This window comes from Bos javanicus, chromosome 20, assembly GCF_032452875.1.
Source record: "Bos javanicus breed banteng chromosome 20, ARS-OSU_banteng_1.0, whole genome shotgun sequence".
Lineage (NCBI taxonomy): Eukaryota > Metazoa > Chordata > Mammalia > Artiodactyla > Bovidae > Bos > Bos javanicus.
The window spans coordinates 23,267,970-23,292,252 of NC_083887.1; the positions used below are offsets into that span (position 1 = coordinate 23,267,970).

At 35.8% G+C, this 24,283-nt stretch overlaps 1 protein-coding gene across 5 annotated transcripts in view; it reads right to left on the reverse strand.

The window, feature by feature from the left end:
- The window catches only part of DDX4 (DEAD-box helicase 4), a 66,366-nt gene that overhangs the window by 17,914 nt on the left and 24,169 nt on the right, over window positions 1-24,283 (reverse strand). For 3 of the 5 annotated variants that reach the window (XM_061393500.1, XM_061393501.1, XM_061393503.1), the window contains 12 exons: window positions 24,153-24,230; window positions 18,786-18,863; window positions 16,901-16,951; window positions 13,432-13,491; window positions 9,984-10,085; window positions 8,954-9,034; window positions 7,602-7,649; window positions 5,712-5,759; window positions 5,561-5,608; window positions 4,859-5,001; window positions 4,095-4,247; window positions 2,119-2,273 (listed from right to left, as the gene is read on the reverse strand). In XM_061393500.1, the coding sequence (XP_061249484.1) occupies window positions 2,119-2,273; window positions 4,095-4,247; window positions 4,859-5,001; window positions 5,561-5,608; window positions 5,712-5,759; window positions 7,602-7,649; window positions 8,954-9,034; window positions 9,984-10,085; window positions 13,432-13,491; window positions 16,901-16,951; window positions 18,786-18,863; window positions 24,153-24,230 (1,045 nt within the window). The remainder of the gene's footprint in view (window positions 1-2,118; window positions 2,274-4,094; window positions 4,248-4,858; window positions 5,002-5,560; window positions 5,609-5,711; window positions 5,760-7,601; window positions 7,650-8,953; window positions 9,035-9,983; window positions 10,086-13,431; window positions 13,492-16,900; window positions 16,952-18,785; window positions 18,864-24,152; window positions 24,231-24,283) is intronic. The other 2 variants (XM_061393502.1, XM_061393504.1) reach the window with 2 other exon arrangements.

Consider the following 24,283-nt stretch of genomic DNA (forward strand, 5'->3'; position numbering starts at 1 on the left):
TATTTTTCCCAATAAATTCATATATAGGATTTTCCCTCAGATATGTCCCCACAAATGGGTAAATATGACTGTGTAATATAATCACTGCTAACATGATTTTTAGTATCAAAAGACTGAAAACTATCTAATTGTCTAACAATAAAAAACAGAATTATAGGCCTTCCTTACAAAAGAACTGAGCATCTATAAAGAGGAGTACAGTTCTATGGTAAGTGTTAGCTCCAACATATACCATTTTTTTTAAAAGGGTGGCAACCAAGCTTAGTATGCTAAGATTTGTTGAGAGGAGAATTAAAGTGCATACATGTGCACCAGCTCTTTCTATACTATTTCACATAAAACTGGTAATAGTGCGCAAACTTTGAAGAGGAGGATTAAAGATAGTTAGATACTTCTCAGTTTTTTGCCACAAAAATGTTCCAACAAATATCCACATACTAATACAATTTTGTGTACACATATTATCTGAAATATCATTATTGTTTAAAAAAAAAAAACTTTTATCTTTTACTTGATTTAAAAGCTCGAAGAGCAACACAGTACATGGGGCTAAGAAATAAAACACTGATATAAGCAATGTACATCTACTTCTTACAAAAGATCTGTCAAGCTTAACATTAAAAGAATTTTAATTTTTCTCCTCTAATTTCAAATTAACTGATTTATACAAAATAAAAGGTGAAGGTTCTAGATAGAAAGCTCTAAAGAATTGTACAGAAAAACACTAATATACCAACAGATAAATGGGTAGACAACAAATGGATAATTCACAGGAAAAATGTACAAAGCATTCAAAAAGGAGTTCAACCTCTCAATAACCAAATAAATGAAAACATGAAGATAGTTGTAGTGATTTTAAAATACGTACACAAAATCTTCAATACACCTTCCTTTAAATATAGATCCTAACTCCCCTCCTCCAAAGATGTGTGCAAGGCTGGCCTCATAGGTATACAACCTGTGCAGTCATACAGAGTCCTATGCTTAAAAAAGACCTGAGCCTGGTTTAATATTCTATTTGCTGCTTTAAAATTCATCATAATTTTTTTAACAAATAACCTTGTATTTTCATTTTGAGCTAGTTCTCGCAAATCATACAGTCCTGAGTATGAGCTAGACTTAGTGACCTGCTTAGTAATGAACAGAATACAGCAAAAGTGACTGCAACTATCTTAAAAAGTCACAGAAACCTCCTCCTTGCTCTTTCTCACTGACTCTTCAATCTAAGTGAAGCCAGCTGTCATTTCCTAGAGATGACCATTCTTACAGACAGATCCAATAAAGCCAGATGACTGTAATTCTAAATGACATCTTGTCTGCAACCTCATGAGATGCCAAGCCAGAAACACCCAGCTAAACTGTTCCTCAATTCCTAACCTTCAGAAACTGTACGATAATAATATGTATTGTTTTGAGCAACTAGGTTTTAAGGTAAGCAGCAACAGATAACTAATATAATACCAAATAGTGGCAAAGTGTATAGTGAAGTTAGCATTTTCAAATACTGCTGGTAGAATGCAAGCTTTAAAATAACTTCATATTCTTTAACATTAAATCTATTAAATCTACTCTAATAAAATACTTAAAACATAAAAGTAGAAAAAGTTTATAAGCAAGCTGTTCATTAAAGCAAGAACTGCTTTTATTTATAGTAGCCCCAAATTAGAAACAACTTAAATCTCCCAAATAGAGAAATAAAATACAAACACATGGACAATCTTACAGTCATTAAAAATTAGGTCTGATTGTTAAATAAGCAGTTATCCATTTTACTAAGTTATGTGTTAAAGAAACATTAACACATGGAAAATTATTAGGAATAGAAAATTATTAGGAACACCGTAAACTCATTTTTAAACATACACTTAAAAACTACCAGAAAACACATGAATATGTCCACTGTCTTATCATTCTACTTCTATCATCATCTAATTTTTAATAAGCATTTTTAAAAATAGATTCTATAAATAAGATTATGAAAAAGTCAACTTCAGTCAAGTAACACCAAATTAAATTATAGGACTGCATTCTTCTTCATGTACTGAGTTCTTCCCAAAATAAATACAATAATTCTCTAAAGAAAAACTTGTTTGTGAGTGGCATTCCAGATGTACTTACCCAAAAGAAAATTTTCTGGCTTCCAAATAGATCTGATTGATCAACTCTCGAGTTGGTGCTACAATAATACACTCTGGTTCCTGCAGTTCTTTAAAACGACTGGCAGTTATTCCATCACGCATCATATGAGCCAAAATTGGCAAGAGAAAAGCTGCCTAGAAGTTAAATTGCATAACTTACAAATTTATAGGGCATCATCCTTTTCCCTATGGCAACCTATTCCTCATGTCTTTATATCCTTTAGCTTCTTCTTTCATCTTTTTGATAAATTTAAAATGACAAAGGGAAATAATTTTTATTTCAATGAGTTTCTAACATTTTGGTCATCATGTTCATATTATACAATATAAAATGTTTGATAAAGTTAATCTATCTTATGAAACTATCTTTTGTGCTTTAAAAAAAAAAACACAACCGAAGATTCTAAATAAACAAACATTAACTTATTTTGAGAGGTTAATGAGGAATGTAGCATTTATTCTAAATGATTCCTTTTGAGGTAGAAATAAAATCAGAATGCATGACAAAAGTGGTCCACAAAGCAGAACAAAAATTGGGAAAGCATTCATTTGGATTACTAGACGTATCACCCTTGTAAAAGTTACATATGGCAAGAGAAACTTTGTGCTACAGTTTTCTTATTAAATAAGACACTAAAATCTACCTCCAAAACCACATTTAAGTCACACATTAGCTGCTATATTGTACAGCTTATTTTCACTTATTTTCCTTTCACCTCTACTATGGAGGATTTTTAAGACTAATATAGTATGAGTTAAGACTATGATCCTGGAAATGACAATCTTTAATGTTCATCTCATGGAGCCCTATTTAATTCACAAATCTCACAGTTTATTCCTAAGACCAACTTGGTCCCATCAGAGTTCTTTTAGCATAACCAGAGGTCACTTCATACTAAGGACCAGGTACTGTACACAGACAACAACAATACATACAGCTATTTCTCATTCTCGACTCCAAAACTGTATAGCTATCACACTGTTGTTGTTAATCACTAAGTTGTGTCCAACTCTTTTTGACCCCATGAACTACAGTACGTCAGGCTGCTTTACTATCTCCCGGAGTTTGCTCAAACTCATGTCCATTGAGTTGGTGATGCCATCCAACCATCTCATCCTCTGTCGCCCCCTTCTCCTCCTGCCTTAATCTTTCCCAGCATCAGGGTCTTTTCCAATGAGGTGGCTCTTTGCATCAGGCAGCCAAAGTACTGGCGCTTCAGCATCAGTCCTTCAAGTGAATATTCAGGGCGAATTTCTTCTAGGATTGATTGCTTTGATCTCCGTGCTGTCCAAGGCACTCTCAAGAGCTTCCTCCAGCACCACAGTTTGAAAGCATCAATTCTTTGGCTTTCAGCCTTCTTTAAGGCTCTCACATCCATACATGACTATTGGAAAAACCTTAGCTTTGACTATAAGGACCTTTGTAAGCAAAGTGGTAAATTTCTGCTTTTTATTACGCTGTCTAGGTTTGTCATAGCTTTTCTTCCAAGGAGGAAGTATCTTTTAATTTTGTGGCTACAGTCACCATCCACAGTGATTTTGGAGCCCAAGAAAATAAAATCTGTCACTGTTTCCACTTTTTGTTTCCCATCTATTTGCCATGAAATGATGGGGAAAACTTTACATTACATAAATTATTTTTTCCCTTGCTCTTATAATCAAAGGTCTTATAACCTTCGGTGCTTTGACTCTCAGTTGTTTTGTTTTTAATATTAAGTCCCACAGAAGGAGCTGAATACATTTAGAGATTTAACATCTATGAACTGCAAAACACTACTCTAGAAATAGTTAAAAATTCTTTCTTCAAAAGTACACAAACTTCAATAAAACCAGAAACCAGATGCAAAAACATGAGTATTTATGACAGTTCACTAAAATCATCTACTTGGGAAGAACCAAAGTTCAAAAAGTGACAGTTTGAATACTGGGCAAAATATAAGTAGGGAAGTGACTTACAGTCTTTCCAGAGCCCGTCTGAGCACAAGCCATCAAATCTCGTCCTCCTTGTATAATAGGAATACTGTATTTTTGCACAGGAGTAAGCTTAGTATAACCAGCTTTAGCAATGTTGTTATTCAGTGTCTGACAAAGATTAGCTTCTTCAAAAGTCTAAAAAAAATCAGGGGGCAGTGGTTAAATTCCATGTATCATACACTAGTCATTTCATAAACATATTCCATTTGAATTAGTTTCAAGTTGTTAATTCTACTTTATATAATATTCAAAAGTAATATCTAGAACCTTTATGCGATTACTTGATAGAATTAAGGAATATTCCATATAGACAATGGCTCTAAAAACTTGTTCAGCCCCCTTAAAACCTGTGAGATACAAATAACTCTGATCAATAAAAATGGTTCATTACCAACAGGGGATTCTGGGCTCCTCACTCCTTAGAAAATCACTCCCCTAAGATGCACTTTCTCACATACATAGAAAGCAGAAATATTGAATTTTCAGGAAAAGTATCCTTTTTAATAAATTTAAATCAAGTTTCCATCCTAGTTTGAGGAGGTGGGGAGGAAATATAGTACCCTCCCTTTCAACACAGCAATTAATTCTAATACAGATGTTAGATATGATTCTAAATTTCCAACCTAAGATATTGAATACTAAAGATGAAATTTTGTATTTTTTAATATCAACTTAAAGAAATGTACCAAATTTTTAAAAAACAAAGTTTGCCTCACAGGCATTACAGAAACAATTATTGCACTGACCAGAATTGCTGGTGGTGGATCATGTCCAGATACTTCTACAAGAATAGTATCGTATTTGTCAAAGTTTATGCCTGTTTGATAATGTGCAAAGATGGAGTCCTCATCTTCAGGTGGAGGAGGTGGTATGTAGGTCACTTTTGGTCCTTAGAATTTAAAATAAAATTTACATTATAAGGACTAGAATAAAAATTAAAGAGAAAACAGACAAAAACCAACAGACTCAAATTTAAAACAACATGCAAATTCCTGGGCTTCCCTGGTGGCTCACTGGTAAAGAATTCACCTGCCAAATGCAGGAAACACAAGTTCAATCCCTGCCCCAGGAAAATCTCACATGCCATAGAGCAACTAAGCCCATGTGCAACCTGTGCGCTAGAGCCCAGGAGCTGTAACTACTGAGCCTATGTATCACAACTACTGAAGCCTGTGCACCTTAGAGCCCATGCTCTGCAACAAGAAAAGCCACCACAATGAGAAGACCGCAACTAGAGAGGAGCCCTCACTCTCCGCAACTACAGAAAAGCCTGTGTAGCAACGAAGACCCAGCACAGCCAAAAGTAAATAAATAAAATTACAAAAAAATTCCCAATGTTTACCATTAAAGTTTTTACTTCAAACTTTTTAAAGTTATCTCTTTAAATAGTCTGCATTTGTATTAAAATGTAATATACATTTATGTGGATCACACAAAAATTAATATACCTTGAGTGTCACCACTTTCTCCTCCTTCAGCTTCTGACTTCCAAGAATCTTAAAAAGAATCAAACCAAAAAAAGACAAATGTTTTTTAAAATTGAGGGGTAAAACAATACTCACTATAAAAATTAAATACCTTATCTAAAGTAAAACTCACTCTTTCCAGAGCCTGTAATTACTTCTTCATTTAAACCTTTGTAACCACCTATTAAAGAAATACAGTGACAGTCAGTCAATATACAAGACTATGTATATCTTTATTTTTGTTGCTTGTCTTCAAAAAGAAAAAGTTCTAAACATGGATGGTCCCTTCAAACAAATAATATTTGAGACAATTAAGATAAATAGAATCCTGAATATTTTAAGTTCCCTTAGCATTCAAAATGCTGACTTTATGCAGGTTACAATGTTATAACATATTAGTAACTTCTTTTTTAAGCTGTTATGTCTCTTTCCTATTCCTATACTCCTCAACAAAGGAATATATTTTCTAACAGGAACTAAAAGACCATCTCTGTTGAGATGTCCCCACTATAACCTATAGGTTCTATGATTTGCTAGGACTTAGAATACAGTCATAACTACGGCTGTGACTTATTACATAGAAAAGATATGGAGCAAAATAAGCAAAGGAAAAAAGGGTATGGGGAAAAGGCCAGAGAAGACAAGGTACAAGATTTCAAGAGTCACTCCCACTGGTGTCATACAGGACAACTTGTGACAACATGCTGAAAATGTTTACCAGAGTAATCAATTAGAGATTCAATATCCAGGGTTCTTATGAGGGGCTGATAAAGCAGGCAGGCACCTTCTGCCTGGCATGTACCAAATGTCCCAACTCCCAGAAGAAAAGTGGGTATTCATTATAAACCACATTGTTTTACAAACCATTTAGGCACAGTGGACCACTCTGTGGGGTTAAGGGTGTTGAGACCCCTCCCAAAATCCAAGTTCCCAGAAGTCAGGGAAGGGTCTCGTAAGAAGGACTTTCCAAGAAGAGCAGTCAGGCCTATCATGTTAACTCTTCTCCACATGCTACCCTTCTGGTTTCTAGACAAGGAGTCATTGATTGTGCCATTTTCAGATACTATCACAAAAAGAATAAGGACTGCATTAGATTTGAAAGGCTAACATATAGCATTTTTATATGTGTACTCTCTAATTTTCTTATCCTGTATGTCCATAGGTCTTCAAACCCCTTTTCAAACAAGATCTAATAATTTGTATAAAATATGGTTTAGCCATTAATAATCTTTTTCTGCACCGAAGAAACCAAGAATTTGAAGGAGTGAAGCAGGAAAAAGTGGTTCAAGGGAGTTGCCACTATGAATGCTCTCAGACTAATAATGATCTCAGAATTTTTCAGAGATATTAAACAAGCTTTATTGTTTTACTAGTCTGGAAAATATTTTAACTTTTATATGAAATTTAAGCATTTTTAACTCTGAGATTTTTTTAATAGTATAAAATTATCTATACTGAATTTTTTTTACCCCCTATACCAAGCTAATTATCTCATAATAAGGAAGATTATTTTAATATAAGAATCTGTAAACACAGATTACATCTCCGTCTTTAACATTTGCATGGTAACTCCTATTTTATGGTTATACTATTTATTAAACAGTTATTTATTGATGAATTTTAGGTGATTTTCAGTTTTCACTTATTATAAATGAAGCTTCAGTGAACATCCTTTTATATGTATTAAGCATATATACCTACAGTATATAATGGAATTGCTGGATTAAAGAGTAGTAGTAAACAACTGGCTTCCCCTGGAGAAGGAAATGGCAACCCACTCCAGTATTCTTGCTTGGAAAATCCCATGGACAGACGAGCATGGTGGGCTATAGTCCACAGGGTTGCAAGAGTCAGACACAACATAGCAACTAAACAACAAAAGAACAACTTCTCCAAACTAGCCGTGCAAATGTATACTCCTCGAAGTGTGTATAAAAGCAGCAACAGTTACCTTTAACTTCAAAAATTAAACTTGGACTACAGTCATTTTAACCACTTACAGGTAAACCAAATAAGAACTCACCTCGTCCACTTCCACCACCACTTCTGCTTTGGAAAGTGTCACCATTACCTGTAAGGCATTGTTTCACAGAATATTCAGAGAAAACACAGCTCCTCTTCAAGCACATAAAACATATAGCTATTTCTGAGAAATCTGAGTAATTTCTCAGGATTCCTAGACCCTTAATCCACCCATCTCCTAATTCTATATTTAACTAAAATCTTTTTCTCATTTGAACATTTTGTTTAAACACTTCATTTTTTAGGGCAATTTCAGGTTCACAGAAACATTAAAGGGAAAATAGAGAGACTTCCCAGATATTTCCAGTCCTAACACCTGCATATTCCCCCCCTCCCCATAATCAACATTTCCCACAAGAGAGGTATTTTGTTACAGCTGATAAACCTATACTGGCACAACATAATCACCCAAAGTCCACGGTTTACATTACAGCTCATTCATGGTACTGCACAGTGTTTTTTATGTTTGCAAAAGTATATCATGGCATGTCTCCATCATTACAGTATCATACAAAGTAACTTCACTACCCTAGAAATTCTCAATGCTCTGTCTGTTCATCCCTTCCCTGAACCCCTAGCAACCACTCATTTTTTTTCACCCCTCTTCTTACAGTTTTGCCTTTTCCAGAATGTCATACAGAGCTGGAATCATATAGTATATGGTCTTTTCAGATTGGCTTCTTTCACTCAGTAGCACATATTTAGAGTTTCCCCAGTGGCTCAGCAGTAAAGAATCTGCCTGCAATGCAGGAGTCACAGGAGACGCAGGTTCAATCCCTGGGTTGGCAAGATCCCCTGGAGGAGGGCATGACAACCGACTATAGTATTCCTGCCTAGAGAATCCCATGGACAGAGGAGCCTGGTGAGCTACAGTCCATGGGGTTGCAAAGAATCTGACACAACTGAAGTGACTTAGCATGCACACAGTACACATTTAAGGCTCCTCCATGTCTTTTCAGGCTTGATAGCTCATTTCTTTTTAATACTACAGTTCATTTAACTACTTTTAAACATTTTCATTAACAGAATGCTTTTTTTTTTTTTTCACTTTCTCCTCAAATCCCCTCAGAATCCTTTCTTTGAAACCAAAGGAAACTTCATTTTCCTTCTTCTAACCAAAAGTATAATTTATATTTCAAATTAACTGGTAGATAAGAAAGAAGGAATAATTCACAGAGCACAAATTTTATGAGGGAGGGAAAACTGTCCACGTTCTTTTTCCCTACAAATCTAAAAAGCAGAGATAATCATGAGCCAATCTAATATACTTAAAAATATATATTAGGTTCAATAATCCTAGAGCTAGAAGCAAATGTAAATGATTCACATTCAGTAATAAATTCTATTTCTCACCTGCACCACTTAATGCTGATCTTCTAGAACCAAAAATGCCACCAGAGCGCTGGGTCCCCTCATCTTGTTCATAATCACTATCTAGATTTCCAGATAAAAATTTAGATTATGTTACCTTTTAAAACTTTTAAATCATGCAGTAAACAGAAAAAAATCAATTTATGGTACCAGAAATTAAAAAGATGCAAGATAAAATAATTTAAATTTAACAGGAATCATAGTATTTTTGAAGTATCACACAGAAGGATTTTTCCATAAATTATTTCCTTCTATTACAAATTACTTTCTCAAAATTTTATTAAAATTATCTTATAAAAGTAGTCAGAGCTAATACTACACCAAAATATGATATAGGCAAATTAAATTACCTTTGAAAAACAGCACTGTTACTGTCCCTCAAAATTTCACATTACATAATCTTACTGCTTATTCTCCAGAATAGCATCCCTTGGTACCCACTGCACTCAAATCAAACTTTATCAGTCTTAAACAGCAACCCTCTGGATCTCTTCACTTTTAAAAAAGTGACAATTCACTAATCTGCTACACATCTATTAAATTATTAAATCATTTATGTTTTTAGTTTCACTATTCTGTTCTCCTCTGTTAAGAGAGATATGCATTCCAAAAGTGACCTCAGGAGACAATATCTTAGCACCAAGGAAAGATGACTGGAAAAATTTAGGTATATAATCACACTGGTATAAGAAGGTATAATGGGAGGCTGAGTCATCAGAATGCCACTTATTTGTAAGGTCAGCCATCTTTATCAAAGCTCTGAAATGCTTCACAGCATGTAATATTAAAGAACTGCATCACACAAACTGTTAGAAAGATTCACATATTCTCATTTAATCTCTAAGGAATTACATGTGTCTACAAAATAATATTTTACATAGCGTAAGTGATTATGTACCAGCCACTATACTAAACCATCCCCATATAGTCATAACAATCTTATATGTGATAGGTATTATTTTTAATCATTTCTTTAATAAATGAAGGACACTATTTGCAATCCACTACTAACTTGGACTTCCTCGACCAAATCCTCCACGGCAACCTCGGAAACTACCTCTTCCACCTCTTCTGGATGATCCTAAAGCTTCTGAATCATTTCCGTCTTGATAACCTATAATATTAAAACACAAACACACAAACGACACAAAAACCAACAAAGAAATCTTGGGGACACGGTGGCCAAGTTAATTTAAGCCTTGCATAATTCAATGACTTTAATATTTTAAGCCATCAACAGATAGTTACTAAAGAGAAATGCTGTATTTGACCTATAAATGCTCAACTTTACCAATAAATAGATAAAAGGTATTATTTTTTTTTTAAAAATCCACTATTTGCTTTGCGAACAAAACCTAAAAATGACTAAAAAGGAAAAGTGACACCTATAAACACTGTGGTGTTAGAGAAGACTCTTTAGAGTCCCTTGGACTGCAAGATCAAACCAGTCAATCCTAAAGCAAATAACTCCTGACTACTCATTGGAAGGACTGATGCTGAAGCTGAAACTCCAATACTTTGGCCACCTGATGTGAAGAACTGATTTGTTGGAAAAGACCCTGATGCTGGGAAAGATTGAAGGTGGGAGGAGAAGGGGACGACAGAGGATGAGATGGTTGGATGGCATCACCAATTCAATGGACATGAGTTTGAACAAGCTATGGGTGTTGGTGATGGACAGGGAAGCCTGGTGTGCTGCAGTCCGCAGGGTCGCAGAGAGCCTGAGTGACTCAACTGAACTGAACTGAATGTCCTAAAAATATCAGTTAAGTCTAACTGTTCTAATACGTCATTCAGGATCTCTGTTGCCTTACTGATTTTCTATCTGGAAGATCTGTATATACAAATGACCAATATACACATGGAGAGCTGCTCAACATCACAGTCATCAGGAAATGCGAATCAAAATCACAATGATACAAGGATATGTTGTGCAATACAGAGGATACAGCCAACATTTCATAATAACTATAAGTGGAGTATGAATCACTATGTTTTGATACCTGTAATTTACAAAATATTATACATCAACTATATGTCAATTATAAAAAATCATAATGAGATACCACTTTATATCCATTAGAATGACTATAGTCAAAAAGACAAACACTAACAAGTGTCACCAAAAGAAATGTACTTGAATGTTCAGAGCAGTAGTTTCAGAACAGTCCAGAACTGTACAAAATCCAAGTACACATCATTAGCAGAACAGGAGAACAAAAGAACACTATATAGCAATAATGATCTTCAACTGCAACCAACAATAAGACAATCTCACAATTAAGAAGCTAACCACAAAAATATTATATACTATGTGATTCCATTTATATTAAATACAAAATTTTTTTAAATTTATGCTACTAGAAGTCGGAATAGAGATTAACTGGAAGGGCAGTGCTAATGACTAAAAATGAGCATGAAAGGGGTTTTTGAGGATCTAGTAGTTTCTACTCCTGATCTGCGTGCTTGGGAAAACACAGAACCCAGGTGTTTTCAGTTACTGAAAAATCACTGAGCTGTATACATTTATGACATATGCACCAACCTGTTCCTGTATGACATCATACTTCAACATAAACTTAGATACGGTTCTATTTACACACACATCTGTATTTACTGAGTGACCACCGTGTCACACACAAGTTTTCTACCTTCAAATGTATACATCTAAAGAAAATAGCAATCAGGGACACCCTACTAGACAACCTACACTAGTCAATAAGCCAGGATCAAGCACAAAGAGCTGCAACTGGCTTTTCATTGCTGCACTTAAATATGAATTAAAATGATTTAAAGAAAAGTGAATAGTAAGAAAGATAGCCACTGTTCTGCAGAAAACCAAAAGAGCTATGTTTTAGGAACATTAGTGTCAAAACTCCTTGTTAGAGGGGGAAGGAGAGCAATGTTAAAAGACGAGTCTATTTCTTAACTAAATGTCCGCCCCATCATTGCAGGGCCCCCTACAATTGCCATTAAAGACTCAGCTTATGCAGAAAGTGAAGAGGAACTAAAAAGCTTCTTGATGAAAGTGAAAGAGGAGAGTGAAAAAGTTGGCTTAAAGCTCAACATTCAGAAAACAAAGATCATGGCATCTGGTCCCATCACTTCATGGGAAATAGATGGGGAAACAGTGGAAACAGTGGCAGACTTTATTTTTCTGGGCTCCAAAATCACTGCAGATGGTGACTGCAGCTGTGAAATTAAAAGACGCTTACTCCTTGGAAGGAAAGTTATGACCAACCTAGATAGCATACTGAAAAGCAGAGACATTACTTTGCCAACAAAGGTCCATATAGTCAAGGCTATGGTTTTTCCAGTGGTCATATATGGATGTGAGAGTTGGACTGTGAAGAAAGCTGAGCGCCGAAGAATTGATGCTTTTGAACTGTGGTGTTGGAAAAGACTCTTGAGAGTCCCTTGGACTGCAAGGAGATCCAACTAGTCCATTCTAAAGGAGATCAGTCCTGGGTGTTCTTTGGAAGGAATGATGCTAAAGCTGAAACTCCAGTACTTTGGCCACCTCATGCAAAGAGCTGACTCATTGGAAAAGACTGTGATGCTGGGAGGGATTGGGGGCAGGAGGAGAAGGGGACAACAGAGGATGAGATGGTTGGATGCCATCACCGACTCGATGGACGTGAGTTTGAATGAACTCCAGGAGTCGGTGATGGACAGGGAGGCCTGGCATGCTGCAATTCATGGGGTCGCAAAGAGTCAGACACAACTGAGCGACTGAACTGATTCACCACCAAATTCCTACCCACCGCCCCTCACAACTCATCCAAGGCTATAGTGAAATCCACAGCAAGTCTCAGCTTCACTAGGAAGGCCTGCTATTCAATGATCTATTCAATGAGCCAATCATCTAATAGGCAAGGGAAAACGCTATCTCCAAGTTGCAGCAAAAACTATGATGTATCTAGTGCAGCTCCAAACACTAAAGTTCTATCATAAATATATTTGCACACTTGTAGCAATTTTATAAGTTCACTGTGGTTTTTCGTGGATATTGTTGCTATTTTAACATGTCTGCCTATAGATAATCCAGAACTGAGCACTATAATTTTTATACCATCTCACCTCAAGCAGAGGCAGGATTAGCAAGTATGGTAATTAATCTACAACTTCTCCCTTCCCCCATATCTCCAATGTTCCTACTCAGAGACAAAGACATCCCAGTTTATCTATACTGTGAATGACCAAGATTCACACAGTCCCACCTTTTGTAGTTCATAGAACACTCTGGAGGTCTTAGGAAAAGACAAATCGAGTGACATCAGAAAGCAGAAGGAGAGACACCTACTGAATATTAACTCAAATATTAACAGCATAAAGGATATGCCAAAGTATTTTTCTTGAAAGGTTTTCACCACCAGAATTTTTCTTTCAGCTCTTCCAAAATCAATTTTTCAGTTTAATTTCTGTCTTAAGTACAAGTTGTTCCAAAACATGGTCCTTACCGCCTCTCTTGGAAAACCCTTTGTTCCGTGTTTGATTATCTTCACAGTCAATACTAGATTCTTGAATAAAAATTTAACATGTGAATAGCATCTAAATAATTATTGCCGTATTTATATTACTGTAGTATCTAAATAGTACTATCACAAGAGAAATTACTGAGAAAAAATATATTCATAAGCTAACATATGAACAAAATTTTAAATTTTAAAATCACCATAACAACAAAATACAAACACATTATTCAGTCAATTCTTTTTAAAAATCACCTAATATACCTAAATACTAAATGTTAAGCATGTTATCTGTCAAGTTCTGAGCACAGCCAAAAAATAATAATTTCATAAATGTCACGAAACAGTTTCAGAAATATCTGAACAGTTGAGTAGTCAAACGGATCTCAGAAATGCATAACTATTGTATTTATAATGTCATCATTAATCTGTAAATTGTCTTTCTTAATAAACCTGAGGCATTATAGTGTTTTTTTAATATATGCAAACTTTTCCCTATCTATCCTAATGGAAGCATTTGGGGACATCCCGGCTTTCTGTCCTTAGTGACATTATTAAGTAACATTACCAGAGTTTATACATAGTAGTATGAGGATCACTACACTGAAGGATGACTAAAAATTATCAGGAAAGTTGGTTAAAAATAAATTATCAGAACCCACCCTAGAGAGATTCATTTTGAATGTGCAGAGTGATATCCAGGAATGAACAATTTTTCTAAATTAAAAAATTATACCTTATTGATATAACTTTCAGTAATAACTTTAAGCTTTCTAGAAGATTCCAAAAAACCCATATTTGGAAAATACCAAGATGGTTTCAAGGAATCTTTGTACATATCACTAACATTTAGTGCCAGAGAACTAGGTCCCAGTGATGACATATGTGGCTCGACAGATTAAAAGCTATCAGTTGTTTATGTACAAAAGTACTAATCTACTCAATTAATATTGATTTATAATAAACAATGACCCACAGCTCTTGTTGCAGGCTCCTATTTGAGCTGACATCAACAATTGACAATATTCCTAAAGAGTCATTTAACATCAAGACAACCTTCTCAGAAGCAAAGATTTCATACAAGGGGGTTGAAGAGGAAAGAAAGAATTCTGGAAAGATTCTTAGAATAATCTGGAATAATGGAATTATTATTTGATGATATAATAATTCATCATCATCTGGAATAATGATGATGGTAGCTAACATTTATTGTCATATATGAAAGAAAACCCACCTCACATAACCTTTGGCCAACTGTTCTCCTCAAACAAACTTACAGTTATTTTGACCACACTGGGAATTAAAATAGGCTAATGACATTAGGAGAAACTGGGTGAGGAGTACAATTACATTAGAGGCAAGCTGAAGGAAATCTTCTGTACTATTTTTGAAACTTGAGTCAAATGATTTCAAAATAAAAAGTTATTAAAAAATAATCTCTGTAGAGTTAAAAATAAAGTTAAGCACAAACAAAAATGAGATAATGATCCCAAGATCAGTTATAATCTACTAATTATAGAAAAATAATGTAATAATAACACATAAAACAGTATCCATCTGACACTCTTCTAAATGAATTCTATTTTAACTTTTTAAATCCTCACAAAAACCTTATGAGGTGGGTATTATCCTCAATTTATAAACAGAAAAAAAGAAATACAAAGTTAAACATGCTTTTTTAAAATAATACAACTGACAGGAAGAGAAGGATCTGGGTCTCAAATCCCGGGTGTCTGATTCCAAAATCTGAGCTCCTTATTACTATACTGGACCAGCTAAGGGACACAAGATACGGGAAAAATAACCACAAAATACACTATACATCTGTGTGCAGAGAAGTTATAAAGACTCCATAGATCAGTGGTTACCAAATGAAAGAGGCATCAGAGTCAGCAGGGAGGCTTTTAAATACAGGATCCAGGGCCTCACTCAAATCTCCTCAATCAGGTTCTCTTGGGAAAGTATTATTAATTATTGTAGTCTATCTTCTGCTAACAATACTCTATTCTCACCATTTTCTGTATTCCTCCAAACCAGAGTGTCAGTACCTTCAAACCACATAAATGTCTTTGATTTTAGCAGTGATCCAGTCTCAGGAATCCTTTTCCACTGTAAATACTTATTTGAGTCTGAATAAGTACCTACATGCCCCAAATTGTATTTATATATAAAGTGAAATTTTGTTTCCTGACTTGTTCTACTATCCTCTTTTTCTTAAGGTAACACAGCATTCAAAAGTTGTACTTCATAGATTAGTTAAGATAGATGACAACAGCCCAGATTAGGAAGGCTGAATTCTTGGTTAAGGCTCTGCCTATACTGCTTTGGTCACAAAGAGTCGGACACAATTGAGCAACTGAACTGAACTGATACTGCTTTGGGGCTTCCGTGGTGGTTCAGCTGGTAAAGAATCCGCCTGCAATAAGGGAGACCTAGGTTGGAAAGATCCTATGGAGAAGGGAATGGCTACCCACTCCAGTATTCTGGCCGGAAGAATTCATGGATGAAGCACAAGCTGGAATCAAGACAGCTGGGAGAAAAATCAATAACCTTGCATATGCAGATGAAGCCACCCTTATGGCAGAAAGCCGAGAGGAACTAAAGAGCCTATTATTGAAAGTGAAAGAGAGTGAAAAAGCTGGCCTAAAACTCAACTTTCAAAAAATGAAGATCATGGTATCTGGTCCCATCACTTCATGGCAAATAGATGGGGAAACAATGGAAACAGTGACAAACTTTATTTTCTTGGGCTCTAAAATCACTGCAGATGGTGACTTCAGCCATGAAATTAAAAGACACTTACTCCTTGGAAGAAAAGCTATGACCAAGCTAGACAGCATATTAAAAAGCAGAGACATTACCTTGCTGACAAAGGTCCATCTAGTCAAAGCTACGGTTTCTCCATTAGTCATGTATGAATATGAGTTGGACCATAAATAAAGCTGAGTGCACCAAAGAATTGATGCTTCTGAACTGTGGAATTGGAGAAGACTCTTGAGAGTCCCTTGGACTGCAAGGAGACCAAACTAGTCAATCCTAAAGGAAGTCAGTTCTGAATGTTCATTGGAAGGACTGATGCTGAAGCTCCAATACTTTGGCCACCTGATGCAAAGAACTGACTCATTAGAAAAGACCCTGATGCTGAGAAAGATTGAAGGCAGGAGGAGAAGGGGACAACAGAGGATGAGATGGTTGGATAGCATCACTGACTGGATGGAAATGAGTTTTAGCAAGCTCTGGGAGTTGGTGATGGACAGGGAAGCCCAGCATGCTGCAGTGCACGGGGTCACAAAGAGCCAGACACGACTGAGCGACTGAACTGACTGATAGTTGCTTTATAAAACTGTGTTTAAATAAATCAGAGCTGGAACAGATTAAGATACTTAATTATATTTTCTCCTTAACATGTATTCTAGACACTAAATTCTTAAGTCACTACAAAAAACAGTGAACTTACCTCTCCAGAAACCAGAGCTATCGCCTTCTTCAAACTTGTTATTTGAAAAACCTACACAAAACATAAAATTAAACTCGCAAATTTCTGAAAACAATTACCTAAATCAAATGACCAAAAACCAATTTCTTCTGCAGAAGAAAGAGAAACAGAGAAACACACACCTTACAGGGACTGACAGTTATGATGTCCCTTTAAAACTGTATAAATCACATACAACTATATATATAAATAGTGATGAGTGCATATGCATTGTATGCCAACTTCTGCCTTGTGTCAGTTTAAGATTAAAATACCAGCCAATCTTATATAACCTAAAATGTTACATATTCCTCCACATGTACATGAGTGAAACATGGGTATGCGTGTGCCTATCTCATTATAACCACTATGTACTTTCTATTCAAAATATCAAATTTTTATGAATTTTATGAATTATACTCTCATCTGCTGGAGGACAACTAAATTACAATCCAATATCATATCATTTTTCCCTTCTCAGTATCAAGGAGATTCTGCCAACTTCTGTTAATAAAATTTTAAAAACAATCTTTCACCAAAGTCTGCTTTCAAATTTCTCATTGAATAAAACCTTGTGTCTAGATCTATGCATCTCTGGAACATATAGATGTAGCTCTAAAGTTCACTTTAAAAGCATCCATCAGTAATATTTCATACATTTTTAAAAATATTAGTCTTAATAAAATGATCTTTACTGAAGTGATACTCAGGGTACCTAGGTAACTACAAGTTACTCAGATAATGTAACTTAAATGTCAATATGCAATGTCTATCAATCATGATCTAATTTAAATAAAATATATTAAATTACAGCTTCAATAGTACAGAGACCAATCAATTACTCTTTGACAGACATTAAATTTATATGCAAGGTGTCTACATATTAAGTCATTTAACATCTCAGGCTCAACAAAATCTCATGTTCCAGCATTAAACTTCAGAGACATTTAATATATAATTAGCATATAAAAAAGTAAGTATCCATATATAGAGGCCATATGGCCTCTATATATGAATGGATAACACTTTTTCCTTAAGCAGATATATAATTTCAAAATAAAAGCCCCTACAAAAAGATTATATATAACAAAACAGATTTTTTGGTTATTTTATTCATTTAAATATTTGCAATCTTTGAAGTTGGTTCAGAAAAGGATTACATTCTACTGCCCTCTACAATTGCCCCTTTCCCTCCATACACCTTTCCCAGAAAAGTCAAGTGCTGAGTCTCCAAAATGCTTGAGAAGTCTTCCATCTACGTACTATTGGTTTTGATCTTAAACTCCATGTAAGTTCTACTTTATAGTTTTTAAATTTTTTTAGAAACAAAATGCAAATTCAAAACTTCTACTGGTTCTTTTGGAGAAGGAAATGGCAACCCATTCCAGTATTCTTGCCTGGAGAATCCCATGGACAGAGGAGCCTGGCAGGCTACAGTCCACGGGGTCGCAAGAGTCAGACACAACTTAGTGACTAAACCACCACCACTGGTTCTTTGTTCAAGTACAGATGGAAACTCAGGTTCACCCCTGGAAGTGTAAGATAGATCTCTTGTTGCAGAAGCAGGGCAAGGAAATCATAAGTACAGGAGAAAAGACGTGGGGTTCACCTGTGGGGTAAAGCAATTTGACGAGATGCTGCAGCAAGTAGCATGGCTATTAAAAAGGAAAACAAGAGAACTAAACAGAATAGCAAACACATCCAAAGCAGCATAAAGTGTTGCTCTAAACTATGATTAGGAAAGTGAAAGCACTCCCTTGTGATCTCCATAAATTCTTGGGAAAGGCACACACTTAAAAGGAAACAGAACTCAAAGACTATAAGGTGTCACTTAAGTTTCAATTGAAAGACATCATAAGCAGATTACCTCTGTTTCCAAAACTCTTTCCAACTCCAAAACCACCCACTGTGGACGTATTCTCTCTTTTATTAGACTCACCAGGATCTGAAAAAGTTCAGATAAAATTAAAACTTTTTAAAGTATAAAATCAAGTGTGTCATCAATAACTAGGAATTAAATGAATCTGTGTGGTAAGGGAACTTACAAGGATGAGGAGAGAGTATTACAGGAACTTATAAAATTAAAATATACCTGCAACTTTTTAAAAAATTCTTACATTATACCAAACTAAAAATGTAAATATACTATTGCTGAAATACAGCTCTCAACTAGTTGCTATTTTACTAGAGAACTTTAACCAGGAAATTCAACTCTACAATTGAACTCTATTCAACTCTGATTTTCTATATATTGAAACCTCACCTTGATAGATCCAGCTATTTAGATAGATCACATACCTCTATGTGAAAGTCACTGCTAATGAAAATTCTATACTCTTGTCCTTTAATTATTCATTATTTATTCATTTTTAAAAAATATATTTATTATTTATTTGGCTGCACCAGGTCTTAGTTGCATCATGAGAACTCTTAGTTGCAGCATATGGGATCTAGTTCCCTGACCAAGGATCAAACCAGGGCCCCTGGTATTGGCAGCATAGAGTCTTAAGTCACTGGACCACCAGGGAAGTCCCGATTCATTTTTCCAGTACTTAAATCACTCTCAATCTACTTTTTAAAATTGGAATTAAGAAAGAGCTATATAATAACAAAAAAATGCTAAGAATACCATTTCCTTTTATCTCCCACTCCTCCATAGTATTTCCCTATATCAACCTTCTTAGTTTTATATCCTGCCGGGAGCCGGCATATTGCATATTGAGTGCATATTGCATATTGAGTGCAGCACTTTCCACAGCATCATCTTTCAGGATCTGGAATAGCTCAACTGGAATTCTATCACTGCTGGGAGCCAGTGTGAGGAACTCTGCCCATGACAAAGGTCATGAGGAAGGAGGCTCGGCATACTCAAAGGTGGGATCGAGCCTCAGGGGTCCCCCTGGAAATTTTCGAGCATTTACACCCAAAACCAGAGTCTGCCTACTTTCTGCTTTGTGCTTTCACCTACACCTCTGACTTTACGGGGGGCTGTCCCCCACTACCTCTCTGAAAAAGAGTTAGCTTACAGCTCCAGTTAATAATTCCTGGGTGTGACAGTGTTTAACCTACAAACTCCTTTGGAAGTCCTCTAGCCTGCATGAATAGGTTTTTTCCGGCAACATGTGATTGTTCAGAGCCTCCCAACTGTGAGAGGCAGGAGATGTTCTAAACTGTCTAAACACAGATTCCTTTGAGTAGTTAAAAGATTGATTAGAAATTGTATTGGTGAAGGGTTTTTCACTTGTTGGGCCAATGTTTGCTGTTAAGTTTCCATATCCCTTACCTGCTGTGTCCCTGGCAGTGTATTGATTAATATAATTGGTGTAAGTAGTAGCTTTAATGTTTGTAACCTGGGACCCTTGAGTTAATTCTTTTTCTTGTTATAGCCCACCACACCTTTGCTCTGTAGGAATGCAACTTTATCTAATGCTTTTGGAGGGTGGCTCCTGACCAATCACCTTTAGAGAAAAATAAGTTTTCTGAAGAAAGGGTCTTAAAATGTTAACAGGCCTCCGGGCCAGAAGATGATGCAAATCACCTAAGCTTTTGCATATGATAAGTTTGCAGGAAGAAAGCCTGGCTTGCTGCATGACTCTACCCCTTCCCCCATTATCCTCTATGCATAACTTATAAAAACTACTTTGGAAAATAAAGTGCGGGCCTTGTTCACCGAAACTTGGTCTCACCATGTCGTTCTTTCTCTTACCTTCTGGCTGAATTATTCAGCCTCTTTTCTCCACTGAATTTCCTCACTGAGCTATCCTTACTCCATTACTCTTTATATCCTTAATTAAAGTTTAATTAAGCAGTTGTTTCCTGATCCTCGCCAACGCCGTCCCCGCTTCAAATTCCCTGGATCCACCGGGGCTGGACGCCGGCAATATCCCACTATATAACTCTGAGATATTGGGGGCAGGAGGAGAAGGGGATGACAGAGGATGAGATGGCTGGATGGCATCACTGACTCGATGGACGTGAGTCTCAGTGAACTCCGGGAGCTGGTGATGGACAGGGAGGCCTGGTGTGCTGTGATTCATGGGGTCGCAAAGAGTCGGACACGACTGAGCGACTGAACTGAACTGAACTGACTGATACAACTCTGAACACCCAACATTTTAACTCATAAAACAACTTCCCATACTCCACACTGTGAACTTCTAATATATTCTATTTCCTACATGCTATTCCTTCAGCATGACATTCCTTGCTTTCCTATTTTTCCTAGCAAAATTCTTTTCACTCTTCAAAAGCCTAATTCAAAACCCACCTCTTCTGTGAAGTCCTCCTTCAGTCCTCCAACTGTAATCAATTCATCAATCACATTCCCACAGCATACTATGTGTATCTCTTTTTAAGCAATATTTCTTTCCATGTGCTTCTCTACCACTAAATTAAGAATTTTGAGGGCAGAGTTTCTATGCTAAGCAGCAGTTATTTAAAACATAAACTTAAGCACCCAAAACATTATAAATAGCCACTTTAAATTATCACTGGGATAATTATCATTATCTTGTTATTTTCACAAATTATCTTCCCTACATCTGTAATATCCTAATACAGAGGAGCTAAGAGATCTGTGAAACTCCTAATGCCACATGTAAAACTGTGTATATGCAACTATCAGTATTTTTATCAGATTCTAAAAAAGCATGTGATTCAGAAAGCTAAGGCTTTTTAGGCCATACTTCACAGAAGATAAAAAGCTAGTCAATATATATGTTAGGTAATTAAAAGTCAATTTTAGAACCACGTTACTAGATATATCCAAGTTGTGAAAAAAAATACCATAGAGATTGAAACGAACTAGAATGTTAAACTGAATCATTTGGGATAGGTGTGGTTCTTCTATAAATTTCCAGGATTATATGCAGTATTAAAGATAACTTTTTTCTTTTCTTAAATATTATCGGAGTACAGTTAATTTACAATTTTGTGTTAGTTTCAGGTATACAAAGTGATTCAGTTTACATATACATATATTCATCCTTTTTCAGATTTTTCAAAAATAACTTTTCAAAGTATCAATGTTCACAGAGAGTTTTGATCAGAAATTTAATGTATTTAAATCTACAATATAACAATTCATAGTAAAATCTCAGTGATGGTTTTCTCATTTAAAAAGGCTCTATTCAACAATGTTTAGAAGTCTGTATCAAAAAATATCATTCTAAATTAGGATTTTAAAATATATCCAAATATTAAGTAGTTCCCTGAGTGTCATATTAAGGTATTTGTTACTTCTTAGTAGTAGCAAACAAAATACACACTTGACTCTCTAAGTACAACTACATGGTCCAAAACATTAATGCTTCTTACTTAATATGCAGGCTTAAAAACAAAAAAATATATATGTATCTTCAACAAATTTCATTAGTAGAATATGTCAAAGCATAAAATTCACACTTATGTTAACTCTATCTTAAAAAATTAAGTTTTCCAAGTAGCAAATGAAATACCATAGACCAACTTTCAGTTGCCAATGAATAAAAATATATAGAAATACCAAAGTTTTTCAAAAACTAACATTTAATAAATTCAAGAATAAGTATCATGTATATTTAAAACTATTAACCTTAGCTTACGGCATCCCATAAAAGAAATTTATTTAAAAATTCATATGACCATTTGAGGTTCTAATAATATTTTGTTGCACTATACTAAAATACAGTGAGAATATTTTCAGCATTTTAACAACAAATCTAAAAATGGAATGGAGGAAAGTATTTTGCTGGGTCATTTTCTGTCAAATCTAGTGCTGGTTGTTCTAAAAGTGACAATAAAAACTTTGAATTTTGAAAAAACAACCTCTTAATACTAGCGAGCCAACAGAACTGTTTCACATACTGCATTTTCATGAGAAACATAAAACTTAAGAAAGAGGTCCTTCACATTCTAGTCTCTGGAGTTTCTCTCATTCCTCCCATGCCAAATGGGAACAAAAACCATCAACACATTAAGCAGAAGCTCTAGGAAGCTGCTCTAGGAAGCAACTCTCTTTAATCAATCTACCCATCTAATCAATTCAACTATTTTCTACTATCTTAAAAAGTAAAACAGTGAAAAGAATACTGGTATTGAAAAAAAAATTCATCATCCCAACAAAGTCTACTATACACCAAGTTATATCAGATTTACCTTGCACTAAACTGCCTCTTGAGAAACCTATATGCAGGTCAGGAAGCAACAGTTAGAACTGGACATGGAAGAACAGACTGGTTCCAAATAGGAAAAGGAGTACATCAAGGCTGTATATCGTCACCCTGGTTGTTTAACTTATATGCAGAGTACATCATGAGAAACGCTGGACTGGAAGAAACACAAGCTGGAATCAAGATTGCCGGGAGAAATATCAATAACCTCAGATATGCAGATGACACCACCCTTATGGAAGAAAGTGAAGAGGAACTCAAAAGCCTCTTGATGAAAGTGAAGCCTCTTGATGAAAGTGGAAGAGGAGAGTGAAAAGTTGGCATAAAGCTCAACATTCAGAAAACTAAGATCATGGCATCTGGTCCCATCACTTCATGGGAAATAGATGGGGAAACAGTGGAAACAGTGGCAGACTTTATTTCTGGGAGTTCCAAAATCACTGCAGATGGTGACTGCAGCTGTGAAATTAAAAGACACTTACTCCTTGGAAGGAAAGTTATGACCAACCTAGATAGCATATTCAAAAGCAGAGACATTACTTTGCCAACAAAGGTCCATCTAGTCAAGGCTATGGTTTTTCCAGTGGTCATGTATGGATGTGAGAGTTGGACTGTGAAGAAAGCTGAGAGCCAAAGAATTAATGCTTTTGAACTGTGGTGTTGGAGAAGACTCTTGAGAGTCCCTGGGACTGCAAGGAGATCCAACCAGTCCATCCTAAAGGAGATCAGCCCTGGGTGTTCTTTGGAAGAAATGATGTTGAAGCTGAAACTCCAGTACTTTGGCCACCTCATGCGAAGAGCTGACTCATTGGCAAAGACCCTGATGCTGGGAGGGATTGCGGGCAAGAGGAGAAGGTGACGACAGAGGATGAAATGGCTGGATGGCATCACCGACTCGATGGACATGAGTTTGGGTAAACTCCAGGAGTTGGTGATGGACAGGAAGGCCTGGCGTGCTGCGATTCATGGGGTCGCAAAGAGTCAGGACACGACTGAGTGACTGAACTGAACTGAAACAACCATAAAAGCCTCTATTCATTCCACTATTCAGCTATTATAATAGATGATTAAAGAAAGATACTTACCTCTGTTTCCCAAACTCCTCCCAGAGGCAAATCCACTTCTCATGAAATGATCTCTTCGAGATGATCCATCACCCATTTCTAAAGTAAGTAACATGTGAAGCAAGTCAAAATAACAAAAAACTATCCTGGTG